Raw genomic sequence first — 25,962 nt, forward strand, 5'->3', positions numbered from 1 at the left:
CAGCGACCAGCACAGGCTCTGTGACCACAGCCCACTAACCCTCTCCCAGCCCCACCAGCCTGTATGGGCTTTTCCTCAACACAAATAAAATCTCTCCAGAGTGGAAATCAATTGCAGCTCCTGTCCCTGCTGGGTCGTTCCCTGGCTGCTCACCACTGAGGAAAGAATAAACAGCTCTTGGCACTGGGGGTGGACAACTGCATTTTAATGGAGAGGTCACAGAGCAGCACCCAACAGCCCCGCGGCGCAGTTCCATGTCTCCCACCACTGTGCAGGTCTCAGCCCAGAGAAGCATCCCATCATGTGCATGAGCGTAGGGCTGCTTGTGCCAGCACTGGCTCCTGGGGTGCTGTGAGCAGCCAGCACTATGGGGTGCACACCAGGTGTGACCCTCATCCAGTGGCAGTGATCCCCAGGCAGCCTGGCACCACCGTACCGCATGCAGAGGTGAGCTGGACCCCTCCGTGGCCATGCCACAGCTGGAGGAGGCAGGGTGGCCACTGGATGCAGGGGCTGCAGGGGGGTGCCACGGCACCCACCTGCAAATTGCAGAGCAGCCGGTGCTTGCTGACCCCCCTACTGTGTGCTGCCAGCATCCCCACTGCCTGAGGTCTGTGAGCAGGCAGCAGGACTGGGCATGTACAGAGGACACTGGAGGGAGGAAGAGGAAGAGGAAGAAGCTTTGCCAGGCGGAACAGGCTGCTCACTAGCTGGTGAAGCATGCACGAGGGTATTGAGGCAACGAGGACCAGGGATGGGTTGCAGCAGGAGCAGCCCTTGGGCACAAGCACAGGAACCTCTCCCAGCCCTGGCAGACATTTCACACCCATCATCCCATCCCTATAATTCCCCCACAGTGGGGGCTGGTACAAGCCCCCCAGCCACCCGCGGGGTTGGGGCAGGGCACTGCAGGCACAGCCACAGGAGGGTTAGCACCAACATGCAGCGAGGGCTCAGGGGGCTGCCGCTGCACCCAGACACCAGCACGCTGCCCCGCGGCTGTCCTGGCAGGAGATGCACGAGGGCGTGGGGAGCAGGAGGCTGCTTGGAGCAGAGGAAGATGCTGGCTGTGCTCTGGCCTGCCCTGCCTGAAGGCAGGGAGGGCAGCTTGGACGCGGCCAAGTCACTCAGGGTGTGCCACCCTAGCAGCCCTGGCAGCCCAGTCCCGCGGGGATCCCTGCCCGGACGCAGGAGAGCTACAAAGCAGCACAAGGACCTATAGCTCTGCTGGGGGCGAAGGCGCTCACTCAGCTCCTGGCCTTGCGTGACGGCTAGTGCCTGCCTGTCCAGGCAGGGCCAGAGGCTGAAGGCATGGCGGTGGCAAGGGGAAGATGGGAAAGAGGGGCTGGACAGCAGGCAGTGCGAGGGCAGGCAGCCCTGGAGAGGACAATGCAAGGTGAAGGATGGGGAAGTCCTGTGGTTTGGAGTAAGCACCATCATGGCCAGGCTGTGGCTCCCTCCTTGAAGGGCCCTGCCCAGCACCCTGCACCCCAGCTACTGGCCCCTGGGCAGGGAATGAGCACAGAGGCTGCACTGGAGGCAGGAGGGGCTGGGGACAGAGGGTAGACATGGGAGGTCACCCGGAGGGGATGCCCTGCTGCAGAGCAGGGACAGGACAAAGCAGAGCAGGACAGGGGGACTCGCAGCACCTGGGGTGGTGCTGGCCCATCCCAGTCAGCAAGGGCAGCTGATGAAGAGCCACTGTCATACCCCTTGGCCCCATAGGGAGGGGATGCCCCACCAGCACTGCTCCCCCCAGGGTCTGCAGGGTGCTCAGGCTTCATTGGGTGCCTTCATCCTCATGAGCACAACATGGCTCTTCTTCCTACAGCCATAGACCACCAGCGCCACCAGAGCAGCAAGCAGGGCCACACAGACCAGCACGATGACCGCCACCACCACCCCGCTCTGCATGCGCGTCAGCCCCCACCGCCCCCTCTCCTCTTCCTTCACCTCCTCCTCCTCCCGTGGGGAGACCGGCAACCCCATGGGGGGCTCCGTCCAGGCACCCTCCGGCAAAGCCACCTCAGAGGGGTGAGCGGGGAGCAGGGTGCTGGGATGGGGGGAGGCAGTGGGGAGCCGGGGGTCAAGGAGCTGGTCCCGCGGCAGCCCAGTGATGGGGGTGCCCCGCAGGGCAGGGGGCTGGGCACAGATCGGGGGAGTGTCGCCCACCTTGTGGGGGTTGTCCTCCAGCCAGCCCCGCAAGGGCAGGATACCCTCGTCACAGCGCCAGGAATTGTTGTGCAGCTTCACCTCTCGCAGGGTGGCCAGGGGGGAGAAGATGCCGGCGGGCAGGTACTCCAGGGCATTGGAGTGCAGCTGCAGGTGCCGCAGCCCTGGAGTGGACCCGAAGAGGCCCCGTGGCAGCGCCTGCAGCTGGTTGTGGTGCAGGGAGATGTTCTGCAGCTTGGGCAGCCCCTCCAGTGCCCGGGCATCCAGGCGGCGCAGGGCGTTGGAGTGCAGGGACAGCTCCAGCAGCTCCCCCAAGCCCCGGAAAGCCCCTGGTGCCACTGAGCGCAGCCGGTTCTTGCTGAGGACCAGGAGCTGCAGCTGGGTGAGGTTGCTGAAAACAGCGGTGGGAAGGGTGGAAAGCTCATTCTCATAGAGCCACAGCTCCCGCAGGTCGGGCATGGGCCCGAAGGCGCCGGGGGAGATGTCCCGCAGGCGGTTGACATGCAGGGTGATCTTGGCAAGGGCTTGCAGGGGCAAGAAGACACCGCTCGGCAGGGCGGTGAGGAGGTTGTTGGACAGGTAGAGCTTCTGCAGGTTCCCGTTGTGCACGAAGAGCTCCGGGGACAGTATCTCCAGCTGGTTCTGGTGCAGCCCCAGCTCCTGCAGCTCCGGCAGCCCATCGAAGGCGCCTGCTGGGATCTGCCGAAGCCGGTTCTCATAGAGCCGCAGCACCTGCAGCCGCGCCAGCCGCTCGAAGGCCCTGGGCGGCAGGCGCTCGATGTTGTTCCTGGCCAGGTTGAGCTTGGTGAGGCTGGTAAGCTGGTTGAACACCCCCTCCTTCAGCTCCTGCAGGTTGTTTCCGTGCAGCTGCAGCTCCTTCAGGTTGCTCAGGTGGTCGAAGTGGGAAGGCTCAACCTGGAGGATCTGGTTGCTGGAGAGGAGTAGAGACTCCAGCTTGCCCAGGGGCTCAAAGACCTGCACAGGGAGCTCCTGCAGCTTGTTGCTGGCCAGACTGAGGTAGCGCAGGTCGGGCAGGTGCTGGAAGGCCCCAGGGCTGATGCGCGACAGGTTGTTCTTCTCAATGCGCAGCCCGATCAGGAGGGAGGCGTTGCCAAAGGACGCGTCACCCAGCTCGGTGATGCGCGTGTTGATGATCTGGAGGGTCATGGCATTTGCAGGGATGGGGCTGGGGACCGTGGTGATGCCGGTGCCGGAGCACTCTACCTGGGCTGTGCGAACACACTGGCACTGCTCCGGGCACTGGCCACTGGCCAGCTGGATGCCCACCAGCAGCAGCAGCCACCACTGCCAGCCTCCCTGCTCCATTGGGCCTGCAGCAAAAACAAAGGAGGGCAGCTCAGTCCCTGCGATTTCCCATCTCCCAGGGCCACTGCCAGGGATGGGTGATGCTTTTGCCCAGGAAAAGGCCACTGAGGCCGTGGCCATCCTGCCCTCAGCATGGCAGTGAGGCAGAGGAGGACGGGTGAGGAAGGCTAGGAGCAGGCAGGGCTGGGCATAGCCCAGGCAGGAGTACAGAGTGGGACAGGGCCGGGGCCACGGCGCCTGGCTGCCATACCACAGCTATTAGTGGCATCCCTGGCGTCCCCCTTGCTTGGCTCCTCCAGCAGCCAGGAGCGCGGTTTCCTGTTTTGCAGCAAGCGTGGCGAGCTGCTATCAGTGGCACTGGCCTCCTGGCACCAGCAGGCAGCCGAGACCTTCAGCAGAGCCAGTCTGCAGCACCCGCAGCCGAGAGGGTGCTTGTGGGGGCAGGAAGAAAGGTGCTGCCCCCAGCACCCCCGAGCACCCTCCTGGCTCTGCCTGGCAGCAAGCAGCTCTGAGCTCCTGTGGCAGAGCCAAGAGCAGTGCAGGCACCCGCTGCCCAGGCATGCTTTCACTCCAACCCTGCAGAAGCTTGGGACAATGGGACCCTCTGCCAGCTCCCCAGCCCAGGCTGGGTACAGGGGTGGCCCTGCCTGCAGCCCATGCCCAACAGAAGGTCTCAGCCCTGACTGATTTGGGCTGTGAGAGCAGGGTGCCCAGTGTGGGCACTTGTATGCAGGCTGGTCCCAGGAGTAGTGCCCAGGGAACCCTGGACCCTTGGGGGACCAAGGGCTTTACAGTGGGGTCCTCCATCACCCCACAAGCATGGTCACCGTGGACACCCTCTCCTCCCTCTTCTGGCCTGGGAGCTTCCTCCCTCCCTAGATTAAAGCAGTAGCCTTGTGCCAAGCTGGCATGGAGCAGCCCCCCGCTAACAGCTTTGAGTAGCACAAGGGAGGGAGAAAACCCACAGCTCCCCTGGCCCTAAGCACGGCTCAGCCAGACAAGTTCAGCAGCACAGGGGTGTGGGGACGGTGCCTCGGCTGGCACAGCACCCTGGGGTGCTGGGACACAGCCCCTGCCCCCCGCCCCGGGCTCCCTCCAGGGAACATGCTCACACGCTGGCTCTCCGGCGGGGAGGGAGGAACCATCCACAAGCCAGCACAGTTTATGTTTCCCATATGGAAACAATTTGCATCCAAGAACAGCTTCGTTTATAGCGAGCCATTTATAAACTTCCCCAAACACTCTGCACATCAAAAGCCCAGCTCATGTCACTCCCTGGTAAGGCAGCTCAGAGAGCATCCACGCTGGAGCGCCCTTCAGGAAAGACAGCTGAAAACAATTTATCTCCTCTTTTCTTCTAGGGACAAAAAGCTTACAGACCAAGGGGCTGAATATTCCCTACTGCTCAGCCACGCAATATCCCACTGCTCCTAACCTCAGCCCCCCTAAATGTTACTTTGCCCCCCTTAATTTTCTCTATTGGTTATTATTTCAGATACGTTGCCTATGTAACTATTTCAGCTCCCACAGTGCCTGAGTGGTCTCACCTTTTTGGACAACCCTTGCAAGACAAACATCTCCATCAAATCAAAAGATGCTGAACGTGCAGATCCCACCACCACGCCACCACCACCCCTCAGAGCTGCCCAGGGAGTTCCCTGGGCCCGGGGCCGCTCACAGGGCTGGTAGAGGAGAAGAGACTCACCCGAGTGTCCTGCAGCCACGAGCGCCGAGCAAGCACAGCTCTGTGCTGGCAAGAGAGCCGAGTGTGGTTCATGCTTCCCCTCCCAGTATATAACCCGTCCAAATCAATGAATCAGCACAGGGGCAGCGTCGGGGTTAGGGAAAGCGCTGGAGCAGAGCTGCTTCCAACTCCTATTTCCTCGGCAAACACAGCAATAGTCTCAAGGATGAAGTTTTGGGTTTCCCTCTCCTGAACCCCAGTGCTCTTGTTTGAAGACAAGCAGACGGCCCCGTGAACATGCTGCTCGTGTCAGCCAGCACCCAGATGGCAGCTCAGCCCCCCTGGCTCCTGGTGGGACACGACTGGGTGACCAGGCCCATGGGGGCAGGAGAGGCAAAGCCAGGTCCCTGGGCACAGTTCTGCCCTTCACTGGCACACGTTCACACCCAGGCTGCTCCACAGCATCGCCTCGGCACATGCACAGCACTTGCCTCCCTGGCTACAGCTTCTGCAAGCACCAGGACCTCCGGCAGCCCCCCAGCACGCTGACCCTGCCCAGGGCCACAGCTCTGGTTCACTGCCCCCAGCCACAGATGCAAATGAGCCAGGAACCCACAAGCTCTGCCCCACAGGCACCTCACCCAGCCCAGGCCAGGAGTGGGCACCAAGCAGCGGTCAGAGGCATGACTAGTGTCAGCTGGAGGCCAGGCTGTTTCAGAGAGCCCTCAGCAAGCCAGAGTGCCTCCCACCAGCACTGCCGTGCCTGCCAGTGCTGAGAAACCCCCTCATCTCTGGTTGCAGGCAGCCTTGCAGCCCCAAAACAGCACACACTGCCATCTCCCAGGGGCTGCCGTGGCTGTGCCGCAGCCCGTACACTGCTCTTCATCCTCAGCAGCCCCGATACACGGGTGATGGAGCCCAGCACCCAGCAGTGTCTGGGTAGCAGGGTACAAGTCCGTCTCACCCACTTGTTCAGGGGACCTGCTACCACCCTTCCCATACCCCCTCCAGCCCACATGGGTGCACGGGGTTTCCCCTGGTCCCCACCGCCCAGCCCAGGTCCCCCCCGACCTTTCCTGGGCAGCCCCAGTCCAGCAGCTGCCGGGAAGGGATATTCAGGAGGAAGCAGCTGAGGCGAGCCAGCGTGCATGGCCCCTTTGGGCTTCCCGGAGCTGGAGCAACCCTCTGTTAACCACGGGGCAGCTGGTATTTTCCTGACCATGTCTAATTCCATCTCAGCCCACCCATGTTTCCGCCAGCCGCAGCAGCCCCTGCTCAGGTCCCAGCCAGCACTAACGAGCTGCTCAAGATGGGAACAACACGGGACTGCTGCCGGAGAGGCGGGAGGAAGGCTGCTCCATCCCCACACTGCAGTGTGTCCTGCCGTGCCATGAGGGATGGGAGAGCACAGGAAAGTGCTGGGGACAGGGACCCTGTTCAAAGAGGGGACCAGACATCAAACTGCAGGGATGGAGAAGGGAACTTCCAGCCAGACTCAGAGGAAGGTGACAGGGATCGTGGGAAGAGGGTAGGGAGTGGGACCTCAGCCGGACGCAACCACTGCCGGTATGTCAGATTGTATGGGGGGCCTGGCTGCTGTGGGACATGTTGGATGGCCACGAACCCCTCCCCAGCCAGGGACCGAGCAATGAGGCTGGGGCTACCCCCAGCCACCCTCCCTGCCTGCTCCTGGGACAAAGCTCAGGCATTTGGGCATGGAGAAGGGGCATTTTGAAACCACCACCCACAAGTGCTTTAGCTCACGCTCTATTGACACAGCAGATTTTCCCAGCGCTGTGGTTCCCAAAATAACCTCCCCGCTTCCTTGACAGCAGTGCAGCTGGAGGTCAGGCAGTGGGCTTGGATGCTGCCCACTGCCTGCAGCCCTTGCAGGAAAGCAGGGCTCTCATGGCCTTATCTCACTCTTATCGCCAGCTCTGTCTGCCCGACACTGACGCCAGCACCAGCACTGCTGGGCTCCGGCCTGCTCTGACTCATCCCAGAAGCACACAGCTTTTCAGCAAGGCAACACAGAAATTAAACCCCAGCACTTCCGAAAAACCACCACCAGAAGCCCAGTCCACAGAGGAATGTCAGACTCAGCTGCTTCCAAGCAGTGGTGCCCCAGGGGGGGACAGGGATGAAGTGGTTGGTACCCTCAAACACCCTGCCTCCAGGAAGGGGGGGTGGTCAGGTTATGGCCCTTACAGCCATGCAGAGTGCCCAAAGTTTCAGAGGAGCTCAGATAACAGCCCTGTCAAAAACCCAGCTGCCTCTGCCCAGGCCTAGGGAACTTGGCTCCTGCTCCTGGCTTGGAAGAATGAATCTGTTTTCAAGACATCCCTAAAAATAAAGTAAGGCTGAGTAACAACTCAAGCCTGTGCACCGCACCCGCAGCAGAGAGGGAGCCACTCCCGGAGGTGAGCGCACAGGAGCTTGCCCCAGGCTACGCACAAGGGAGAGAAGCAGAGGGTGTGAGAGCTTGAGACAGCAGCAGGGACACGCTCTGCACATCTGGAGGGGAGAAGCAGTTCCCCAAGACAGCATGTGGTGTGAGTGAGGGTGAGGTAAGCGTTTTGCAGAGGGAGGATGCTCTGCATAACTGGGAGCTCACATGGTGCTGGATGGTGTGGAGCAAGCCTCGCACCACAGGAAAGCCCCAGGGTCCAGCAGTGCTCTGGGAACCTTCCCCACCTCCAGCCGCACCGGCCAGAGAAAGGCTGAACCTTTCAGACCAAGCTTGGGATGGCACAGAGTCACTGCCGTGTCCCTACACCTCTAAGGGGATGATGGAGCCCAAGGGTGGGCATCTGCCAGACCCTGTGTCCCCATGAGATAGGGCTGGCAGTGAAACCTGTGGTCACGGCTGGGCTGGGTGGCAGCTCCTTCTCCCAGAGCCCCCAGACCTCCTCCTCTGCACAAGCACAGTTTTCTGATCCCTCACCAAAAGCAGTGGCTGAATGTCACAGTGCGGGGAAAAGCCAAAGCGCATGGTGCTGCCCCGCAGCCCAGCCACTGTGACAGCCACAGCCCAGGCTGGAGGTGCCCTTGCACCCGAGAGCCCCCAGCACTTTCTGCAGGCATTTCTCCACCTGCTGCTGAGCCCACAGGAGGGCTGGATGTCCTGGGGCAAGTGGTCTCAGCTAGCACTACCACTTGCATTTTGACATAAGCCTGCCTGGGGCTTCTGGAGGTGGGCAGGGCCAGAAGCAGGTAACCCTTGGCCACACTCTCTGAGCCACTTGCATTTAACACAGTCTGGGTTCTCAGTGCCACCACAGCTCCTGTCTGTTCTGTGACCTCTTGCACAAGCCCCGATGCTCCCCCATGCCAAGCTCAGCCCCAAAACACCACCAGCCAGGAAGGATCCAGGAGCCCCAGAAGAGCAGTGTCACCTATTTTTGGGGAGGTCTGCCTCGCTCCCGGACAGCGGGACAGTGCTGGGTCTGTCAGCACTGGCACACCTCCAGCGCATCCTCACGGCCGGGGTGGCGGACCCAGCAAAGCCAAGCGGCTCTGAATCACCAAGGGACTTGAGACTGCTTGGAAAAATTCATGTAATCGCTAAAATTAGCACTTTGTGGGCTTGGCTGGGAGAGCGCATTGCTCATCTGCCAAACAGCTGAGCACACTCACCCACACCGTGCTGCTGCACAGCCCAGCAGCCCCAGTTCCCCCCCAGCTCTCGCCTCAGCCCCTGCTCCCCTCACACCTCCAGCTCTAGCTGAAATAGCCTCCCTGGGAGGGATGGGACATTCCCAGACCCCACTGCTGCCCCCAGCACAGGGCTGGGACCCCCTCAGTTATTTTGCACTGCTGCAAAGTGCTCACCACGCTATGAGAAACCCCCACGGTGGCCCCCAGTGCTCACAGAGACCGGCTGTCCCAGGGCATTGGGCCAAACTCTGCTGAAGCGGAGGAGGAGGGTGGAGGGTTGGGCTAGGGGCCAGAGGAAGGGGTCCCCTCAGTGCTTTAGCACGGACACCTCCAGGCCTGAGCCCTGCAGCAGGACACACAGGCTCAAGCCAGAGATGAGGGGTGAAAGAAGGTGCATTCGTCCCTCAGGCACCAGTGCTGGGGCCCCCTATTCATTAGGGAGGCACCAGCAGCCCCTTCCCCACCACACACCCACTCTAACCCTTGAGGAGCCCAACGAGAGAGCTCCTCCATTGGGCCACTCATCCAGCTCCCGGGGCATTTTCAGCTCCATGCTTGAGGAATGCAGGGCCAGAGCTGCCTTGCTGCTCATAGCTACAGGATGCCTCCTCTGCATCTGCCCCAAGGGATAGGGACATGTCCTGCCTTCCCTGGGAAAGTGCATGTGCAGGGTGGGAATTTTGGGAAGAAGCAGAAGCCCTGGTCTCTCCAGAATGGGGTGCAAGGGTGACCATCAGACTAACCTCCATCCAAGCACCAGCACAAGACCCATCACAACCCCCTTGGAGCTTGAGAAAAATGGCATTTAGAATCTCCAGCACAAGTGGGACTCGCCCAGGCAGCAGAACCGTCTTCTTCAGGCTCGGTCCTGGCCCATCCCCGAGCGATAGCAGAAGCACACAGGGCTTGGCGCAGGCTCAGGGCAGCGCTAGGCTGGAAGGAATGCGGGGCTTGCAGCCAAATCCGCCTGGAGAGATAATCCAAAGCGGAAAGAGCTTGTCCGATGGGCGCTGAGAGGTGGGGGGGAAAGGATCAGCTGGAGCAGGAGGCAAGGGCAGGGGACTGTCTCTGCTCATGCATCATGAGGTGTTTGCTGGATCAGCTTCACACTGTTCTCCATCTCTGTAAAGCCATCCCTGGCACCAGAGTGTGCCCCAGGGTCCCCTTCCCAACACCCCAAGGGGGAAGGGGCCCCATCTCTCCCCAGGGCCCAGGGGAAGCCGGCGGAGGAGAACACAGCAGGCAGGGGAGCCGCTGCCAGCCGTCACTGGCTCCCCGCCCTGGGCTTTTTTCATCTAGAGAGACACAAAAGGCACAGCTGGAAGCCTGGCATGTGGGGGAGAAACACAATAGTCCTACAGCAGCAATTGCACAAGAGCAGCCCCCGACACTGCAGTGAAGTGGGACTCATGCCCCATGGCCCAAGCAAAAGGCCTTATCAACCCATAAACAGCCAGGTGGGAAGGGGATGTGAGGCCAGACTTTGGCTACGAAAATGGAGGCACAACACCTCCAGAGCTTGCCCATCTGGATGAAGCAGTGGCAAAGCAGGAGCTTCAGGCCTCCTAATCACTGTGAGAGTCTGTAAACACTTGCAACCCCAGCCTTGTCCCACTGGTACGTGCCTTTGGCTGCATCTCCTCCCAGCTATTCTGTCATCCCTAGGAAATGCCGTGCTCTGATATCGTGGCTGCTGAATCAGCATCCCCAGGCGAGATGTGCTGGTTGGAGGCCTGGAGGAGACACGGCCAATGCTCCATAACGTCAGGCAGGGGCTCCCAGAGCTGCTGCCTTGCAGCCAGCCATTGCACGCACTCCTGAACCACAGAGCACTGCTGGGTGCCTTCTCCGAGCGCATCTGCTATCACCCAGCTTCTCTTTGCCATCAGGAGAGGGAAGATCTAAGGTGCAGGCTCCGATCTCACTGCTGTGCACTGGAGGGCTGAGCTGCAGTTGGTAGGCACCTACCTGAGCTCACCCCCCTCTGCGAGCAGCAACAAGGGCCCTCCAGCAGCTACTGGCCTCACCTGGCAGAGCTGAAACAGAAAGGATGGAGACACCAGGGACACAAGCACAGGACATAGGTGTGTGTGGCTTGGAAGGGTCCTGCAGCAGTTGGGAAACAGGCAGAGAGCTGCCAGTACTTAGGGCAGCAGTTAATTCCCTCTTCACCAGCCGGCTCTTAGGGGACTCTCTGCACTCAAGTCCTGACAAGCAAAGGAGAATGGTGCCTGCCGTGACATCAGGCTGGAAACACACTGTGTACTCGCATGGGCCAGCATGGGGGATTAGAGCTCCTACTGTTCCAGGATTTCTGAAAGCAGAGAGAGCAGGAGCAACTGCCACAGAAACAAGCGTTTGAGGGAACCGAGTTACGGAAGACCCTTGGCTAGGCTGCGTTTGTGATGTACCCCAAGCACTCCCAATGACGATGTGTCCCCCGAGGCAGCTCCTGGACTCGGAGGACTGGTTAACATGCAGGGCTGTTAACCCATGACTCTGCATCCCATATAGGAGCCAAGAGTGTGAAGTTGATCCCCTCAGACACTGAGTGCAGATGTGCTTTGCATCCACCCTTTCCCCAGGAGCAGGGACCCCCCAGACCAGGGACTAGACACCTCCAACCTTTTCCAGCCCACTGTACCCCCATGCCCAGCCTGGTGCCGAAGGCTGGGCAGTAGATCATGGAGGTGTGGGATGCAGGGACCAGGAAGAAGCTTGCCAATACACTGGTGATGGCAAGCCATCGGTGTCTGGAGACGGCAGCAAGCAGTGGTGCCCAGAGAGAGGGTCTGAGGTGCAGCTGCACTTTTCTGGAAGAGCCCTTCCTGCTGCCTCCCCACCTGCCATAGCCACCATCACCTGACCTCCAGGCAAAACGGAGATGGGATATAAACAAGCATATCCTTGGATTTCCCAGGCCAGGGAGTTTTGCAGGAAGGGCTGAGCTCTGCTGGGCAACAAGCAATGAATCAGAGGCGGCTCAAAACAGGACAGCTCAGAGGAAGAGTTAGTAAAACACCCCAGGCTCTTATTGCTCCAGCCTTTTGTTGTCTGCTGACTTCACTTCCCCGTCTGGCTCAAGAGTGGGGAAAGCCCGATGACAGCATGTAAAGACGAATCATCCTCCTCTTAGCACTTGACTGTGCACAGCCATGTGCCAAAGCCCCCACGTGCCAGAGCTCAGCAACTGTGGAATGGGAGCCAAAGGAGCTGAGTGGAGACCCAGTTGGCCCCACTGCAGGGCTGGGGTGGCCAAAGGAGGGTGCGGAAAAATGGCAGCTGCTGCTAACCCACTGCTCTTCCAGAGGTCAGACATCAGGGTGTTGTATGCCCATATGGCAACCAAACTGTTGCTTTTTCTTAGAAATCAGACAGTGTGCATCCGAGTGCCCACAGCCACGGGTGCGCTGCTTCAGTGCCTCACCAAGGCAAACAATAACCAGCATCGTTTGTAGAACAATTTCCTTGTTAGTCCAGATTATACTTATCTCCTGCCTGCTGCAAGCAGATGCTTGCGTGGCATCAGTATGACAGCACTGGAGCTGGCACAACACTAACTGGTCATTACAGTTGTCCAACCAAGAACCTAAATTTGTAACAACTATCTTCTTTTAAGCACTAGCATGCAATCACCCAGAACCACCACCAAGAAAGCTTTGTGTTGGTTTTGTGCTTATAATATATAGCAATAAATATTCTAGAGCTTCTGTTTATGAATTCAGTCCCAGTTTGCTCTGCATCAGCTGTAGCAACTCATATTTCTCCTTGTTTAGGAGCCAGGCTTGCTAAATTTTGTTAAACCTCACCAGCAAGACAATGGTTATTTAACACCATAGAAGCACATAGTCTCTTTTCACAGCCTAGAAGAATTCAAGTCCAGCAGCAGAGCACCCTGAAACAAAGCAGCCTCTAGTTTATTTTCATCGCCTGGAGTAACACACAGCAGGGATCAAGCAACAAACCTGCAGCAAATGCAAGCTCTCTTCACCTCAGGCTTACAATGTGCCATTTCAAGGCCATCCAGGAAAGACCTCAATAGTCAGAAAGTCAGTAAGGCTACAAAAGGACTCCTAGAGTATAGGGCCTCCTGCCCAAGGAGCCAGGAAACCACATCCAGAGGCTTTTGAGCACAACGTTAGAGCTTTTGAGAACAAGCTAAGTCACATAATTAAGAAAAAAGCTAACAATAAAATCCAAGAGCTACCAAAGCACATGCAGTCCGACAGCTACCAGTCTACCTACAAACTAAAATATTCACATAATTGAAAATATTAATAAACATTTCAGCATGAAGACCAAAACTCACACTATTGCCTTGTAGTTGCCTTTGTATATCAACACTTGAAAGGGCTGGAAGTCAGGGCGTAATACTGTGTAATAAGAAAAGGTAAAAAATACAGAGACTAAATATGCTACTGCATAGTGCAATCTGATGGAGGTGTGTCTGTTCCCCAGCCAACTTCAAAAAATGTGGTGACGCTTCAGGGCCCTCAGTTCAGACAGGCTCCCTGACACTTTGCTGCACACCCATGTTTTGCCAGCCAAGCCCAGGAGAGAGCATCCCTTTTCTCTCCCAGCTCAGTCAAGACCAGCTCTCAAACCAGCTACGCTCCTGGGAAACCAAGCCTCAGTCCCAGGCATCTGCCCGGGTACTCTGCTTTCAACAATTCAATGCATCATGCAGCGAGTAGCACCTTGCTTTTCAGACCACTGGGCAAAGTTTAAGGATGAAAGTGTTTACTTAAAATTCAGAGTTGTAGTAATGTTACAAGGTTTCCAGAAAAACAAGCAAACAACAAAATACATCAAGATTATACTTCCTAGCCTAGCATCTTACTTACCTTCCTCTGGTTAAGCTAGAGGAAAGCCCTGTTAGCTTTAAATGGTTCCCCTTCCTCCTGCCATGTCCTGGAAAGGGGCCGAGGACAGAAAGCAAAAACTAAGACACTTGCGCCATACCATTCTGCCCCCACCTCCATTTTTAAAAGGCCTTTTCCAGCATCTCCTCCCAAAAATACCATTTGTTTTCTCAATAAGGAGACAAAACATTGCAGGCAGCATAAGGCATAAGAGTGTCTGGAGTACTACAGGCAACCTTTAAAGCCCAGTTAAAGCCATGTTCCTATGTAGACTTCCCTACGTCGATGCCACTTCCATCGGAGCAGCATGAGCTTGACAGCAGGCAGTGGTGTCTGGCAGGGACAGGGCTGCAGTCCAGAGCAGGAAACTAGTAGTACACACGTAAAGGTGACCACAGATTTTCTTTCAGCTCTTCCTCTGGGTTCACGCACCAAGTGCTGTAGCAATATACAGTGATTACAACCACTTTTGGCAAACACTGTAAGGTACATAAAAGCGCATTTTCATTATGCTGTAAAGACAAGGTCTTTATGGTTCTTGCTATGAAGATTCATAATCCATATCCAAATCAAGTGTCAACTGTCCAATTGCTTGAAATGCATCCAAAACAATGCTTCTAATCCTCTCTTTGGATGATATTCTCTATCTTCTTAAAAATGTTACTAGAACTACAGGCTGAGCAGGAATATTTTTGGAGTGCAAGAGTTGCCTGGTTTTACCCATCACATATAGACTGAGCACAATGGTTACAGTCTGGAGTGTTAAAATCAAACTGTGAAGGCACAAGAATAGCTGACAATAAGCAACTCTAGTATTAAAATAGGGTTTAGCACTCCTGCGGGCTGGCAACCCATCCCACCAGGCAAGAGTCATTAAATCTATTCCTCTGACACTGTTGGTTTGTACTGTGATGCTGGGAGAAGTTTGGGTTGGAACAGCTGAGAAATGAAACTTAGGCTGTCTGACATCTTCACCATGTGAGTGGGTAAAACCTGGAGTTGCAAGAGGAATTGATGTGGGTGTGCTGGTGTCCATGTCGGGCACCGCTGCTACAGTAGTCTCCCAAGATGATGTTAAATGTGCCGTCACAAGAGAAGTTGAAGTCTGGGAGTAAGTTGAGCTGAATGTCCAGGATGTAATGGCTGTGCTTGGCACGCACTTCAGGTGATCAACTGTTAGAGCTACAAGAGAAATATTCTGTAGTGCCAGTGGGCTGTGACACACTAAAGATAGCACATTTTTAACTATCTCCATGCTCTTTTGGAGCCACTCTTGGAAGCCAAGAATTTGGCAATCGCATTTCCAAGGGTTGTCATCAAGGAAGACTTCTTGCAGCTCAGGTGAAGCAGTAAAGAAGTCTCCAGGAAGAGACTGCAGTTTAGTACTATTCAGGTAAACTTTCTGAAGGTGCTTGAGATTATGAAAGAGGTTTCTAGGAAGAACCTCAAGCCTCTTATCAAAAAGGGAAATGTTCTGCAGTTTCTGAAGGCTCAGGAAGATGCCTTCTGGCAAACTGGAAATATTATTTGTATGCAGAGAAAGGCCTCGCAGTTCATTCAGACCACTGAATACATTCTTAGGAAGAACACTAAGCTCTGGATTAAAACTCAGCACAAGAAGCTCTAAATTTGTCAAGTTACTGAACACAAAATCTGGTATTGTTGAGAGCTTTGTGTGATACAGCCACAGGCTACCAAGATGCCTCATTTCTCCAAACAATACTTCTGGAAGAGACTTCAGTGGGTTCCTGTACAAGGTCAATTTAGAGAGGTCATGCAAGTGCAAAAAGAGCCCAGGAGGCAAAACCTCAAGCTTGTTTCTGGAGAGCGTTAGGCTTCTCAGTTTATGAAGACAATGAAATGCATCAGGGGCGATGGACTGGATGTTATTGGAATGCAGGAAGAGTTCCAGCAGCTCCTTCAGGCTATCAAACATACCAGACTCTATTGAAGACAGCCTGTTAAAATACAGCATCAGCTTCTCAAGCCTGCTTAACGCACTAAATATATTTCTAGGCAGTGCTGCCAAATAATTTCTTGACAAGTTCAGTACTTTGAGTTTGGCAAGTTTCTTCAGCATGCCACTAGGAAGTGCTGTTAGTTGGTTTTTATTCAAGAAAAGCTCCTGCAAACTAGCTAGTTTGTCAAACAGATTTTCTTCGATGGATTTCAACCTGTTATTTTCAATGATCAATTGCTGAAGCTGTACCATGTCATCAAACACTTCTGGGGGAAGTTCAACCACCTTATTATCTAGCAGTTTGAGGGCTTTTAGCCTTCTTAAGTCTTTAAAAGCCATTGGTGAAATCAGAGAGATGTTGTTTGAAGACAAGATGAGATGCTGCAGTTCCACCATCCCAGAAAAAACATCCCGCAAGTATGTTACATTAGTGTCTGTTATGTGAATTTCTGTCATGTTGCAAGGCAGATTTAACGATTCCAGGTCTTTTATGTGAGGACCAGAGCAATGAATTGCATTTTTTGAAGAGCAGTCACACTTCTCAGGACAAATAGATGCATCCAACTGGAAGAAAAGCTTGATCATCACTGACAAACGCAACACCAACATCCTTGTTGAAGTGCCAGAAACATAAGCTGTTACAAGAGATAAGAGAGAGTCAGGATTTCATCACAGGTAGTTAATAACTTAGCAGCCAAAGTTGTGTGAATATATCATAAAACCTGCAAATGTGTGCAAGATTTCTCTTGGCTTGAAAGCAAACTTCAAAATCTGTTACTGTTGACTGCAAATATTTTTAAGGTGGACAGCTTACACTGAGAAGTACAGATAAAGCTCTTTTGTAAATCAGGTATTCCTTGTTTATATTTGTATATATAGTATACAAGGTAAAGTATAATAAAATCATATCAAAATCATGATGGAACTAAGTAGTCATAAGGCATGTATTTATTTAAACAGAAAAGCATTATACTAAGTTACACACAGAAAGTCTTTAAAAAAAAAATTATCAAAAGGTCCTGCACCCACAATATTTTCTTATTGTAGGCTACCCGAGGTTTAAAACTCCAGTTCAGCCTGCAAAAATAGATAATGGAGGTACAAAGGGTGTTCTATATTTTAAGTGGCCAAAAGCAAAACAGCACACAGTTCTGTTAAATCATCTCTCAGCATTAGCAAGTGATCGCTTCTTGTAACAGCCCAAGAACACACAAGAAGCAACAGGCTATTTTTGACATAGCCTGAAATAACACACAAGAACTCAGGTAGCACGGGACAGTAGTGAGCCTCTGATAACCAACGAGTCTCATTTCAACAGCTTAACACAATACTAAGTTATCAGTGGTATTAAAAATACGATGAAATGAGAGGAAAGAAGGGCCGTGAAGTTAGCTAGAAAGCTGTAGCAATAAAGGTAGATCTGCATGAAACATGTCACAAAGTTGGAAAGTTGTATAGATTTCCAAACAAAAAAAGGAACAGGAAAGCAATCATTGTAGCTATAACGATAATATTTAAGAGAGCAAGTCAAACAGAGATCCACAGTTTAGAAATACTTCCTTAGTGAAATCAGCAAGTCCAAGTATATCAGAAACCTGTAAGTCAAGCACCTGGCTGATCAGCAGGAGAAGCAGCAGCTGGGACTGCTGGAATAGCTGAGCAAGTTCTGCAGATGTAACTGGAATAGCCAACACCATCATGTCAGTCTTCAGCACCAAGAACACCGGGGGAAGAGAGCAGCTCCATCTCAACATACCCTTTTCCAGGGGCAAGGATGAAGCTCTCCCATATCAACCCCACAGACATGGGTACAAACCCCATCACTTAAAAAGAAGTCAGGTGGGGTAGCAGAACTCCTCACATGCCTGAACTGCTGACAAGAACATACCACCATGGATCAAAAACAGCTGCTGCACCAAAAAAAGCAAAAGGAAGTACTTAAAAAAAAACCAGTAAAAAAATTCTTGGTTAGGTTCAGAGTACTGAAGACTGGTACAATCTACATCCCTTCCTTGGGAAGGGAAGGACACAGCATCCAGTGGTATCAACTACCAGCAATGTGGTGCTGCAAAGCAAGCTCTTACTGGGCCTTCTACAACTCTTTCAATGAGGCTAACTCACCAGAAAAAGATCGTGAGATTTCACCCTTCTAAAGGACTTTTCCATGTCAAAGAAGAATCTTTCAGAGAATCTTGCCCTCCTAGTAATCCCCCCAGCCCAAAACCAACCATCTCTCATAAACCAGTGATGCCTTCACCTCAATGAACTTGTAAGGCAGCCTGTCCCCAATCCTACCCATCCCCACCTCAGCACGCTGATGAGCACACCCAGGGCACCTCAGCCCACAGCACGTGGAGCCGGCAGCTGCCGAGCCGCTTCTGGGTGGTGCCTGAGCACAACCTTCCATGCAGGGCAGAAACGCACCAAGAAATTTTGGTTTCAAGCCCTGACTGGCATCTCAACTTGCACCAACTCAACCCAAGACCACAGGAGAACCTACAGGATTCAGTGAGACAAGAGAAAAAGGATCTAGAAACCAAATAGGGGGGAAAAAAAAAACAAACAAAAAAACCCAAACTGTTATGCTACAGACTGCAAATGCAGGTCCCTCAGAGGGCATGACTGCAGGCCAGAGTCTGTAAAATAAGAAACAGGCTAATGCTAGACTATAGACTGGGGATGTCTGTTTTCCTGGTCACGTAACAAAAGGTGAGAGTATTCAATGAGACAAGCTTAGACACTCAGCAGTGCTAGAAGACACACATTTTTGCAATGAAATGGTAGAAATTCTTTGCAAGAGATTAAGGCCACAAGCACATGACTGGCACAGGAACTGGATAATCCTATGGATCTCAAACATCTAGAGCTGCTAACAGTATTTTTTTGAAGGAGTATTTAAACTTCCATAACTGAAGATTTTAACAGTAGAGAACAGTAAGGTCCACATAAGGGTCATAATTATACATTCCTGTGCATTAAAGTTTTCTCAAACTCTCACACGAGACACCTGGCATTCCAGAAAGGACACCAGCCTGGCTGGTCATTTACCATGTTCTGGTCTACAGACTCTTTCCCTTTCTACCACCCCCTTAGCATTTCTCAAGACTATGAAAGGATGCCAGAAGTGATACGTTAATACTGTTACTATAGTAAGTCACTATCAGTTTTGAACTTAGTTTCATAGAATACTGAGCACATGTATCATTTACTGTGGTGCTTTTTTACTTTCTTGCAAGTTTCTAAACTTAGATGAGCATGAAAAAGGAGTTTTGAACTGTACCTTAGAAACTTATCTGCTTTTTAGAGGAACTTACTAGGAGAATAGCAGGCAATCAGGCTTCACCATGATTCTGCACTTTAAATGGGAAGTAAACCAGCAAAACGCATCCTCTAGATAACACTTTCACCCATATTTGCTTAACTACTGTGAATGTTTAAAGAATATTTTAGGTTTCAGCAGATTTTGCCTACATTCAGTTGTGTAAGCAATAAGCTTCCATAGGTTGTATGCAACTCCAAAAGTAGAATTTGAGACCACTCACAGAACAGGAGAAAGTTTGAAGTCACACGTGCAACAGCACAAAACACACTTGTAGCTTCTTTGACAGTGTTCAGACTGGAGTATGTGCTTCAACCAACCCAGTGCAAATCTGGGTAAAGTCAGAAATCTACATTTCAACATGAATTATGATCAGAAATTTCCAATTTGTTAGTTTCACCACAGTCTGCTACACAGGTGGATTGGGTTTTCGAGTGGACACATCTGCTTTGAACAACCAAGTGACTGATATGTACCTTCAAAAGGCTGCTCTGACTTTTACTTTCTTGGAGGATTGGTGTCAAAGCAATTTGAGTAAGGAATGAAGTTTTTTATTTAACGCTTTGACTAAACAATCCAGGATTGACCCATATGGCTTCTGTTTTTCCTCCAGGTCTTCTGGAGTCACAGGCCAACAAAACCTAAAGCCTGAAAGATTCTGAAGAGAGAAAAGCTTTAAGACAGCAAAATATTAGCTTCAAAATTGAAAGATTAGGTTTTTGTAATCAAGTAACCAGGTGTATCAAGTATCTTGTCTTCAAGTTTAAAATAATGTGCTTTGCCAATGAATATTTAAATGGAAGGCAAGTCGCAGGATGGAAAAAGATATCTTCATTTCTGTGTGATTTTTCTGAAGACGACTGCAACAGTGACAGCTCACAACCAGGAACATTTGCCCAAGAGTTTTTTCAAGATAATGCCTCCCACGTGTTAAGGAACAGAAGGAACATCTGGATAACAGAAGGTAGAAACAAGCTGCTATCACTTGTACAAGGTCCGACTTTAAAATGGCTTTCATAAGCCACCAGGTGAAAGTACAGTCAGTATGATCCCACCGCGGACCTGCTAGCACGCAGCATGCACACTTCTCCAGCCCCATCCTCCAAAACGCAGAGGCACTGAACAAGATACCCGTGACATCAGTGGGAGTCAATTTGTATTCTGCAACAAGCTTTGGATCTAACCGTATAAAGAACAATTTCACGAAACTAATGAAAAGAGTTAAAATATCTGTTCATTTTAATTTTATTTTTCAAAGAGCTTCAGTCACAAAAATGATTTACAAGTCTATTTACAACTCTATTGTACAGTTATTTATGTATGCCTCTTGACAACAGGGTACCATTCTAGAGCAGCAATACATATTTTAAATACAAAGATGTAGCATCATTTCAGATTTAAAAATAAAAAGGAAGCTGAGCTTCTAGAGAGCGCTGTAATGATGAACCTTTTAATCTGTGTTAGGCTTGAGGAATTCATGACAAACTGAGTAATTTCTGGTTTACATAATTATCAAACAAGCTGCAGTTTGTTGAAAATAGCTTTAAAAACCTGAAGCTTTACTGTATAAAATCAACATATTCAAGACTCTAAAAATTGTCAAAAACCCACAGCTTTCCCTTAGACGTACAAAAACCTAAGTTTACAATTCAGAATTTCATGGGAGAAATCCTACAGAACTTTAGCTCTCTCATTTTGTGACGACCAACATAAGCATTAAAAATTTGCAGCATAAAAAGGACTCCACATCTGCTTAGTATTATACTGTATATACATATACAGTACAGGATTATTTGCCCAATTTGGGATGACTGTTCAGCACAACCTTCATGAAGAAAGAAAAAAATAAATAGAATTAAAAATCCAACAGCTTTTAAAAGTGCAACAGTAAGAGTTTCCAATTTAAAGTTAGGATGAATATGGACAGTCAGTTCTGTGGGTGTTTTAGCCACTTCTACTCAAGCGTTATTCGCAGCATTTTCTTTTTACAGTAGATTTAGTTCTATAATAAATGAAACTAGAGTTACTGCTAATTGAATCTGAAGGGAAGAGAAAAAAAACTTTAAAAATAACCCTGAGGGATATACAATTTAATGATCCTGCAATTTATTTCTAACAAGGAACATTTATTATTTAGCAATTGCTTTTCTGGATAGACCAGTCCTTTAAGTATGTGCATAAATAATATTTAAAAATCAGTAATATTTACAAATCCTAATACATCAAAGTAAAATACGTACAGATTAAAGTCTGCATACACAAATAATTTAATAATAAATCAAACTCCTCAATGTAAGGCCAAAATATACAGCAGGAAGAAAATGTCTACCAATATCTAGTGGAGCTCACTAAATTGGTCTGTTCACCCGAATTCAGACTTCCAAGATGAACATTAGAAGAGATTCTTTTCACTAAAAACTGAATTTCATCTTACTTCAAAGCAGGAACTGAATACACTAGTGCAGATCTAGTTTGCTGCATTTCTGAAAACCAGAAGTAGTAAACTGCTCAAAATGAGAAAAATTATAGGTGGCCAAACTCAGCTCTTGGGCAGGAAGGCATAAATCCCAATAATTGCAGAAGATGCAAAAGCTTATTTTGTGGCTGAACTTGCAACAACAAGAAGGATTCTCAGAAAAGCTGATTTATTATTCTTGACTAAGCGTCAGAAGCAAATAGGTCAGAGCTCAAGCATGCAACCTCAAGAACATTTACGAACTCTGAATGCATACCTTGAGGAAACTAGCTCCCATTTGCAAAATATTCAAGTTTAATAGGCTCATGACCCATTAGTCACTCAATCAAGTGAAGACATTTGGCAATTTCAGTTTTTAGTAAGGTTTCCCAAAAATGTTCTCTGAAGACAAGCCCACCTTAATAAGCTGTTTCCTCCTCACTGTCTAGGTAAGTCTAATAGAGTAAGATTGAAATACTAGCTTCAGAAACCAAACAAGCTGAGAGAAATTATCAGTTTAGAGAAAGCATTAAGCAAAAGCATATAAAAGGGAAAGACACAAATATTTTCTTTCATTTCTGATGGAACAGCCGAGTTAAAACGGTCAGTGAAATGGAAAGTAAAAGCTTGTGTGTTTAAGGATAAGTCACAGCTCCCAGGTCCAAGATGCATAGCTTCACAACATTTCTCAACTTAAGTATTATTTTTCTTTAAATTTGAATACTACTTACGCAGTTGAGAATTACTCTTCATCAATTATTCCATGGTACAAAGATTTTGTAAAATCAACATTGACAGAAAGTAGCCAACTGACTCAAGTTCATTATTAATAAATTGATCCAAATCCACAATTGCAGACCCCTTAAAAGCTACCGATGTTGTTCGACGTTTATGACCATAAGAAGCCAGGATAATAAGACTTTTACATTGCTCTATTGAATGAATGCTAAGCAAACCACTTCCCCCTTCCTCCTGCTCCACCCCTCAAAAGCAAACAACAACAACAAAAAAAATAATCAGGAAGAGTTGACAGCTGGACTGGAGGATAGTACACCATAGGCATACCATTTATGAGGAGCAAGTGCTAAAACTTAAACCCCCAAGTTCTAGGAAGAAGTCTTCCAAACCATTTAGCACCACTTTAAAATTCCCCATTGGCACAGTATGTTCAACACTGCAGAAACCATAACATGAACAGCGGGGGACACTGTCCATACTGCCTTACAGAACAGACAAGGGAATTAGGCCCGACCTGAAAAATTCCCGTTATTAAAACAATGGTGGAATGCAATTGTCTCCACAGGAATTTAAAACAAAACAAAACACCCCCTCAAATTCCATCATCAGAATATGCACACTTTCAGAATGATCGCAGGTGGCCAGGGAGTTTGGGGCCCTCCTTCCACTCCTTCCTCAACTACTCTAGAGGACCCGACTCCCTTCTCTAAAGGATCTCTACAGAATCGTGACTTCTCCAAATCCCCTCCTAAAGCTTGGAGGTGTCTGAACCAGTCATTTGCATCTGGTCAAATCAGACTGATCACGAGTCAATACTTTATCATCTTCACAAAAACATCAAAGAAGACTCTTCTGAAAGTTTAGCAAGTTGAAGATGGTTTGGAGATAAGTAATTTGTGGTTTTAAAAGAAAAAGAAAAGTTTTAAGCTTTGTGTGTGAAGACAATGCCTGCCTCTACATCTTTGCAGACCTATTTTTCTAGCCATCTTGTGTTTTGACACCGCCTAATGGCAAAATGATGTATCGCTACCCCAGGTGCTTAAGCAGCATTATTGGTGATGCAAGCTTTTATTTTTTTTTAAATAAATAAAATCCATATAAGCCTTATAGTTCTGCAGCAAGACAGATTTTAGTTCATCTATTTTTTCTTAATTTTGTTTCATACAGCTACATATAGTGCTTAAGACATTAGCAGACTCTTTGAAATGCGTATGTTTTCAACATGCACAAACCCCAAGCGTGGGCATGTGAAAATATTCCTCCCTCCCACCCTCATTTCCCTTGCAGCAGTAACTCTGGTCTTACTACTTCAAGGTATATAGGAAAACTATCTTAAGATTTACAAATAAATCATGGTCCACAAATGGATAATCTAACCCTTCTGCTGGAAGAAGAAAGGTCTGTGGAGAAATGCATAGCTAAATGTAATAAAACATGAGACAGAAGAAAGTGTTAAGATTCTCCAGCCTTCCTTCTCCAAAAACTTTAGAGTGTAGCCAAATGCCTCCCCCTCTGGAGGCTACCTAAGCCCTTCCTTGGGGTTAGCCAGAAAGGCAGCTAAGAACCCACTTGAAAAGCAATGTGCTTTCCTCTTAAGGACAGAGCATATTGCTTCTATAGCATTCCCAATTCCTGCTGTGGCAGACTAAAGAATTAAACTTATAACCCAAACATTACACCTGGAGACAGTCCTTACTAATAGGGACAAACTTAGAGGTACACACACCAGAACTTTAGAACCATTCTGAGGCACAAAGCTTTTCAACAGTGAATATTAAAAAAAAAAAAAACAAAAACAAAACATGACAAGGTTATGTGCCTCTACTACTACCATGAGACCATTACATCATAGGGTTTACATGAACATGTGCCCAGGTAAGCAGGTTAGAACAATGATTAAGATACTCCAGGCAAATAAAATGAACCTGTTTTAACTGCCCTGCAGTTTAAACCTTCAAATACATCTCATTTAGGAATAATGAAGTTTAAAAGAAGGTGGAAGGAACACAATCATTTCTGTTCTGCCTAAGGGAACCTACATTTTTAAAATGTATAGCCATAAGATGTCTGACTCGGAACTTTGTATTCAGAGAGACAAAACAGCTGGAAACATCTGCATTAGACTTTGACATTTAGTGTACTGTAATTTCAAATAAAGCCTTAAAATTACATTCTTCTGAATACTACTAAAGACACATGTCACCAAGATCCACTGTTATGTTACAGTGATGATTTGATATGAACCATTTTCTTGGGATGGTACTTTTGCTTCTGTTGTTGTTCTGGGTTTTGGTGGCCATTCTGGATCAACCAGCAGTTCCTGAGCTAGATGCATATACTTGGCTTTTGGTGTCTTCTCTCTACAGCCAAACAGGGAAGAAAGGAAACAGACTCCACAGCGATCCACAGCCTCCTGCAGAAGTAAACAGATTTGAAAATTGGATTACCATAAGAAAAAATTAATCTAACAGTACAGTAAATCACTAGAAGAAAAACTATTATTTTAGTTTCTAATTTACTATTTCATTATCACATCGGACCTAGAAAGTGTAGTACAGAAATTCTTCTGTTGTGTCATCTTTTCTATACTATGATAGCAATGACATTTTAAAAACATTAAGAAAAAACAGGTATTCTGCATTATTGTAACATCTAAGGTCACCAACAGCTTTTATACATAAAATGATAGTTTCAATAAACACAGGTATAACAGGCACCATTAAATGATGTTACTACTGAAGAATAAAAGCCTGGTCTAGAAAAAGCAGTCAAATTCCCAGAATCTCAAAACGCTTTTTAAGCACTGAACTGTTTAACTGAAGGCAGCCAGCCAAAAGTAGCAGAATTTAACTTGCTGCCACTGTGAAACCTAAGTCCTACAGGTATTAGTAGTTATTAAAACAGACACAAATTATTAAACTTAAGTCTTCCTTCCTATTTTCCCTCTCCCAGTCCTAAATACATGTAACTTAACTAGCTGGAGAAGAGAAACACCATTTCTCATGCTCAAGACTGGATCCCTCTCATGTCTAGACAGAGCACCTATCATCTGCAGGGCTGACATTGTAACGGAGATATATTCTAATTCTGTGGTTTCTTCATGCTCTGAATTTCTATCAACTGGTGAACTGAACCAAACATGATCCTTAAGCACAACTTCCATTCTTCAGTGAACACAAAGCAATTCATTCTTGAACAGTCTCAAAAGGATAAATGTAAATCTGAAATGAATACATCTATAAAATTTAGTGCTGAGAAATAAACCATTGTAATTCTAGCAAGAACAAATGTACAACCAGCTAAAAGCAATAAGCCAACAAGCTTAAAGAAAAAGCTAGTTTTTATGAGATTCGCATAGATTTCCTTCATGTATTAATGACAGAAGGGCCAGACCAGAACAAGATTCACAATCACCTGAAAAGCAGAAGCTAAATCCTTCAGCCTCCTAAACATCTGAAGTAGTAATAATGTACTCTCATTTGCATTTTTTTTGTTTCATTTGTACGTGCTATAAATTACTGTTCTCAGACAATGATCTAAAACTCTAAACCATATTAATTTAACAAAGTACTGGATTAGACCCAGCATCAGCAATTCTATTTCCAAGCAAATCAAGACATTCCCAGTCCTGGCATGCTAACTTGTGACAACGCAAAAAAGATTTGCTAATGTGCAAACTGAAGATAAGGTGAGAAAAGACTTAAAAGCAATCCTCTGGGTTTGCTTCGCAGTTCTTGTATACCGAGCTAAATTCTTTAAGTGTCAACAAGGAGAAAAATATAAAACCAG

At 49.3% G+C, this 25,962-nt stretch overlaps 3 protein-coding genes across 6 annotated transcripts in view; all 3 read right to left on the minus strand.

Annotated features, from left to right (window-relative positions):
* Positions 1-190: 190 nt before the first annotated feature.
* On the minus strand, positions 191-5,714 carry LRRC15 (leucine rich repeat containing 15). Its single transcript, XM_074877480.1, has 2 exons — positions 5,204-5,714; positions 191-3,503 (listed from the first exon to the last, which is right to left on the minus strand). Exon 2 carries the CDS (start codon positions 3,496-3,498, stop codon positions 1,774-1,776), a length of 1,725 nt encoding a protein of 574 aa, XP_074733581.1. The 5' UTR covers positions 3,499-3,503; positions 5,204-5,714; the 3' UTR covers positions 191-1,773.
* Positions 5,715-13,562: 7,848 nt separating this feature from the next.
* On the minus strand, positions 13,563-22,297 carry GP5 (glycoprotein V platelet). The gene is made up of 2 exons (XM_074877479.1): positions 22,167-22,297; positions 13,563-16,296 (listed from the first exon to the last, which is right to left on the minus strand). The coding sequence occupies exons 1-2, from the start codon at positions 22,186-22,188 to the stop codon at positions 14,345-14,347; spliced, it is 1,974 nt and encodes a 657-aa protein (XP_074733580.1). The 5' UTR covers positions 22,189-22,297; the 3' UTR covers positions 13,563-14,344.
* The window catches only part of ATP13A3 (ATPase 13A3), a 62,293-nt gene continuing 56,527 nt past the window's right edge, over positions 20,197-25,962 (minus strand). For 3 of the 4 annotated variants that reach the window (XM_074877476.1, XM_074877477.1, XM_074877475.1), the window contains one exon: positions 20,197-24,586. In XM_074877476.1, the coding sequence (XP_074733577.1) occupies positions 24,389-24,586 (198 nt within the window). In that variant the 3' untranslated portion in view covers positions 20,197-24,388. The remainder of the gene's footprint in view (positions 24,587-25,962) is intronic. The other variant, XR_012629986.1, reaches the window with a different exon arrangement.

Source organism: Strix uralensis, chromosome 9 (genome assembly GCF_047716275.1).
Source record: "Strix uralensis isolate ZFMK-TIS-50842 chromosome 9, bStrUra1, whole genome shotgun sequence".
Classification (NCBI taxonomy): Eukaryota; Metazoa; Chordata; class Aves; order Strigiformes; family Strigidae; genus Strix; species Strix uralensis.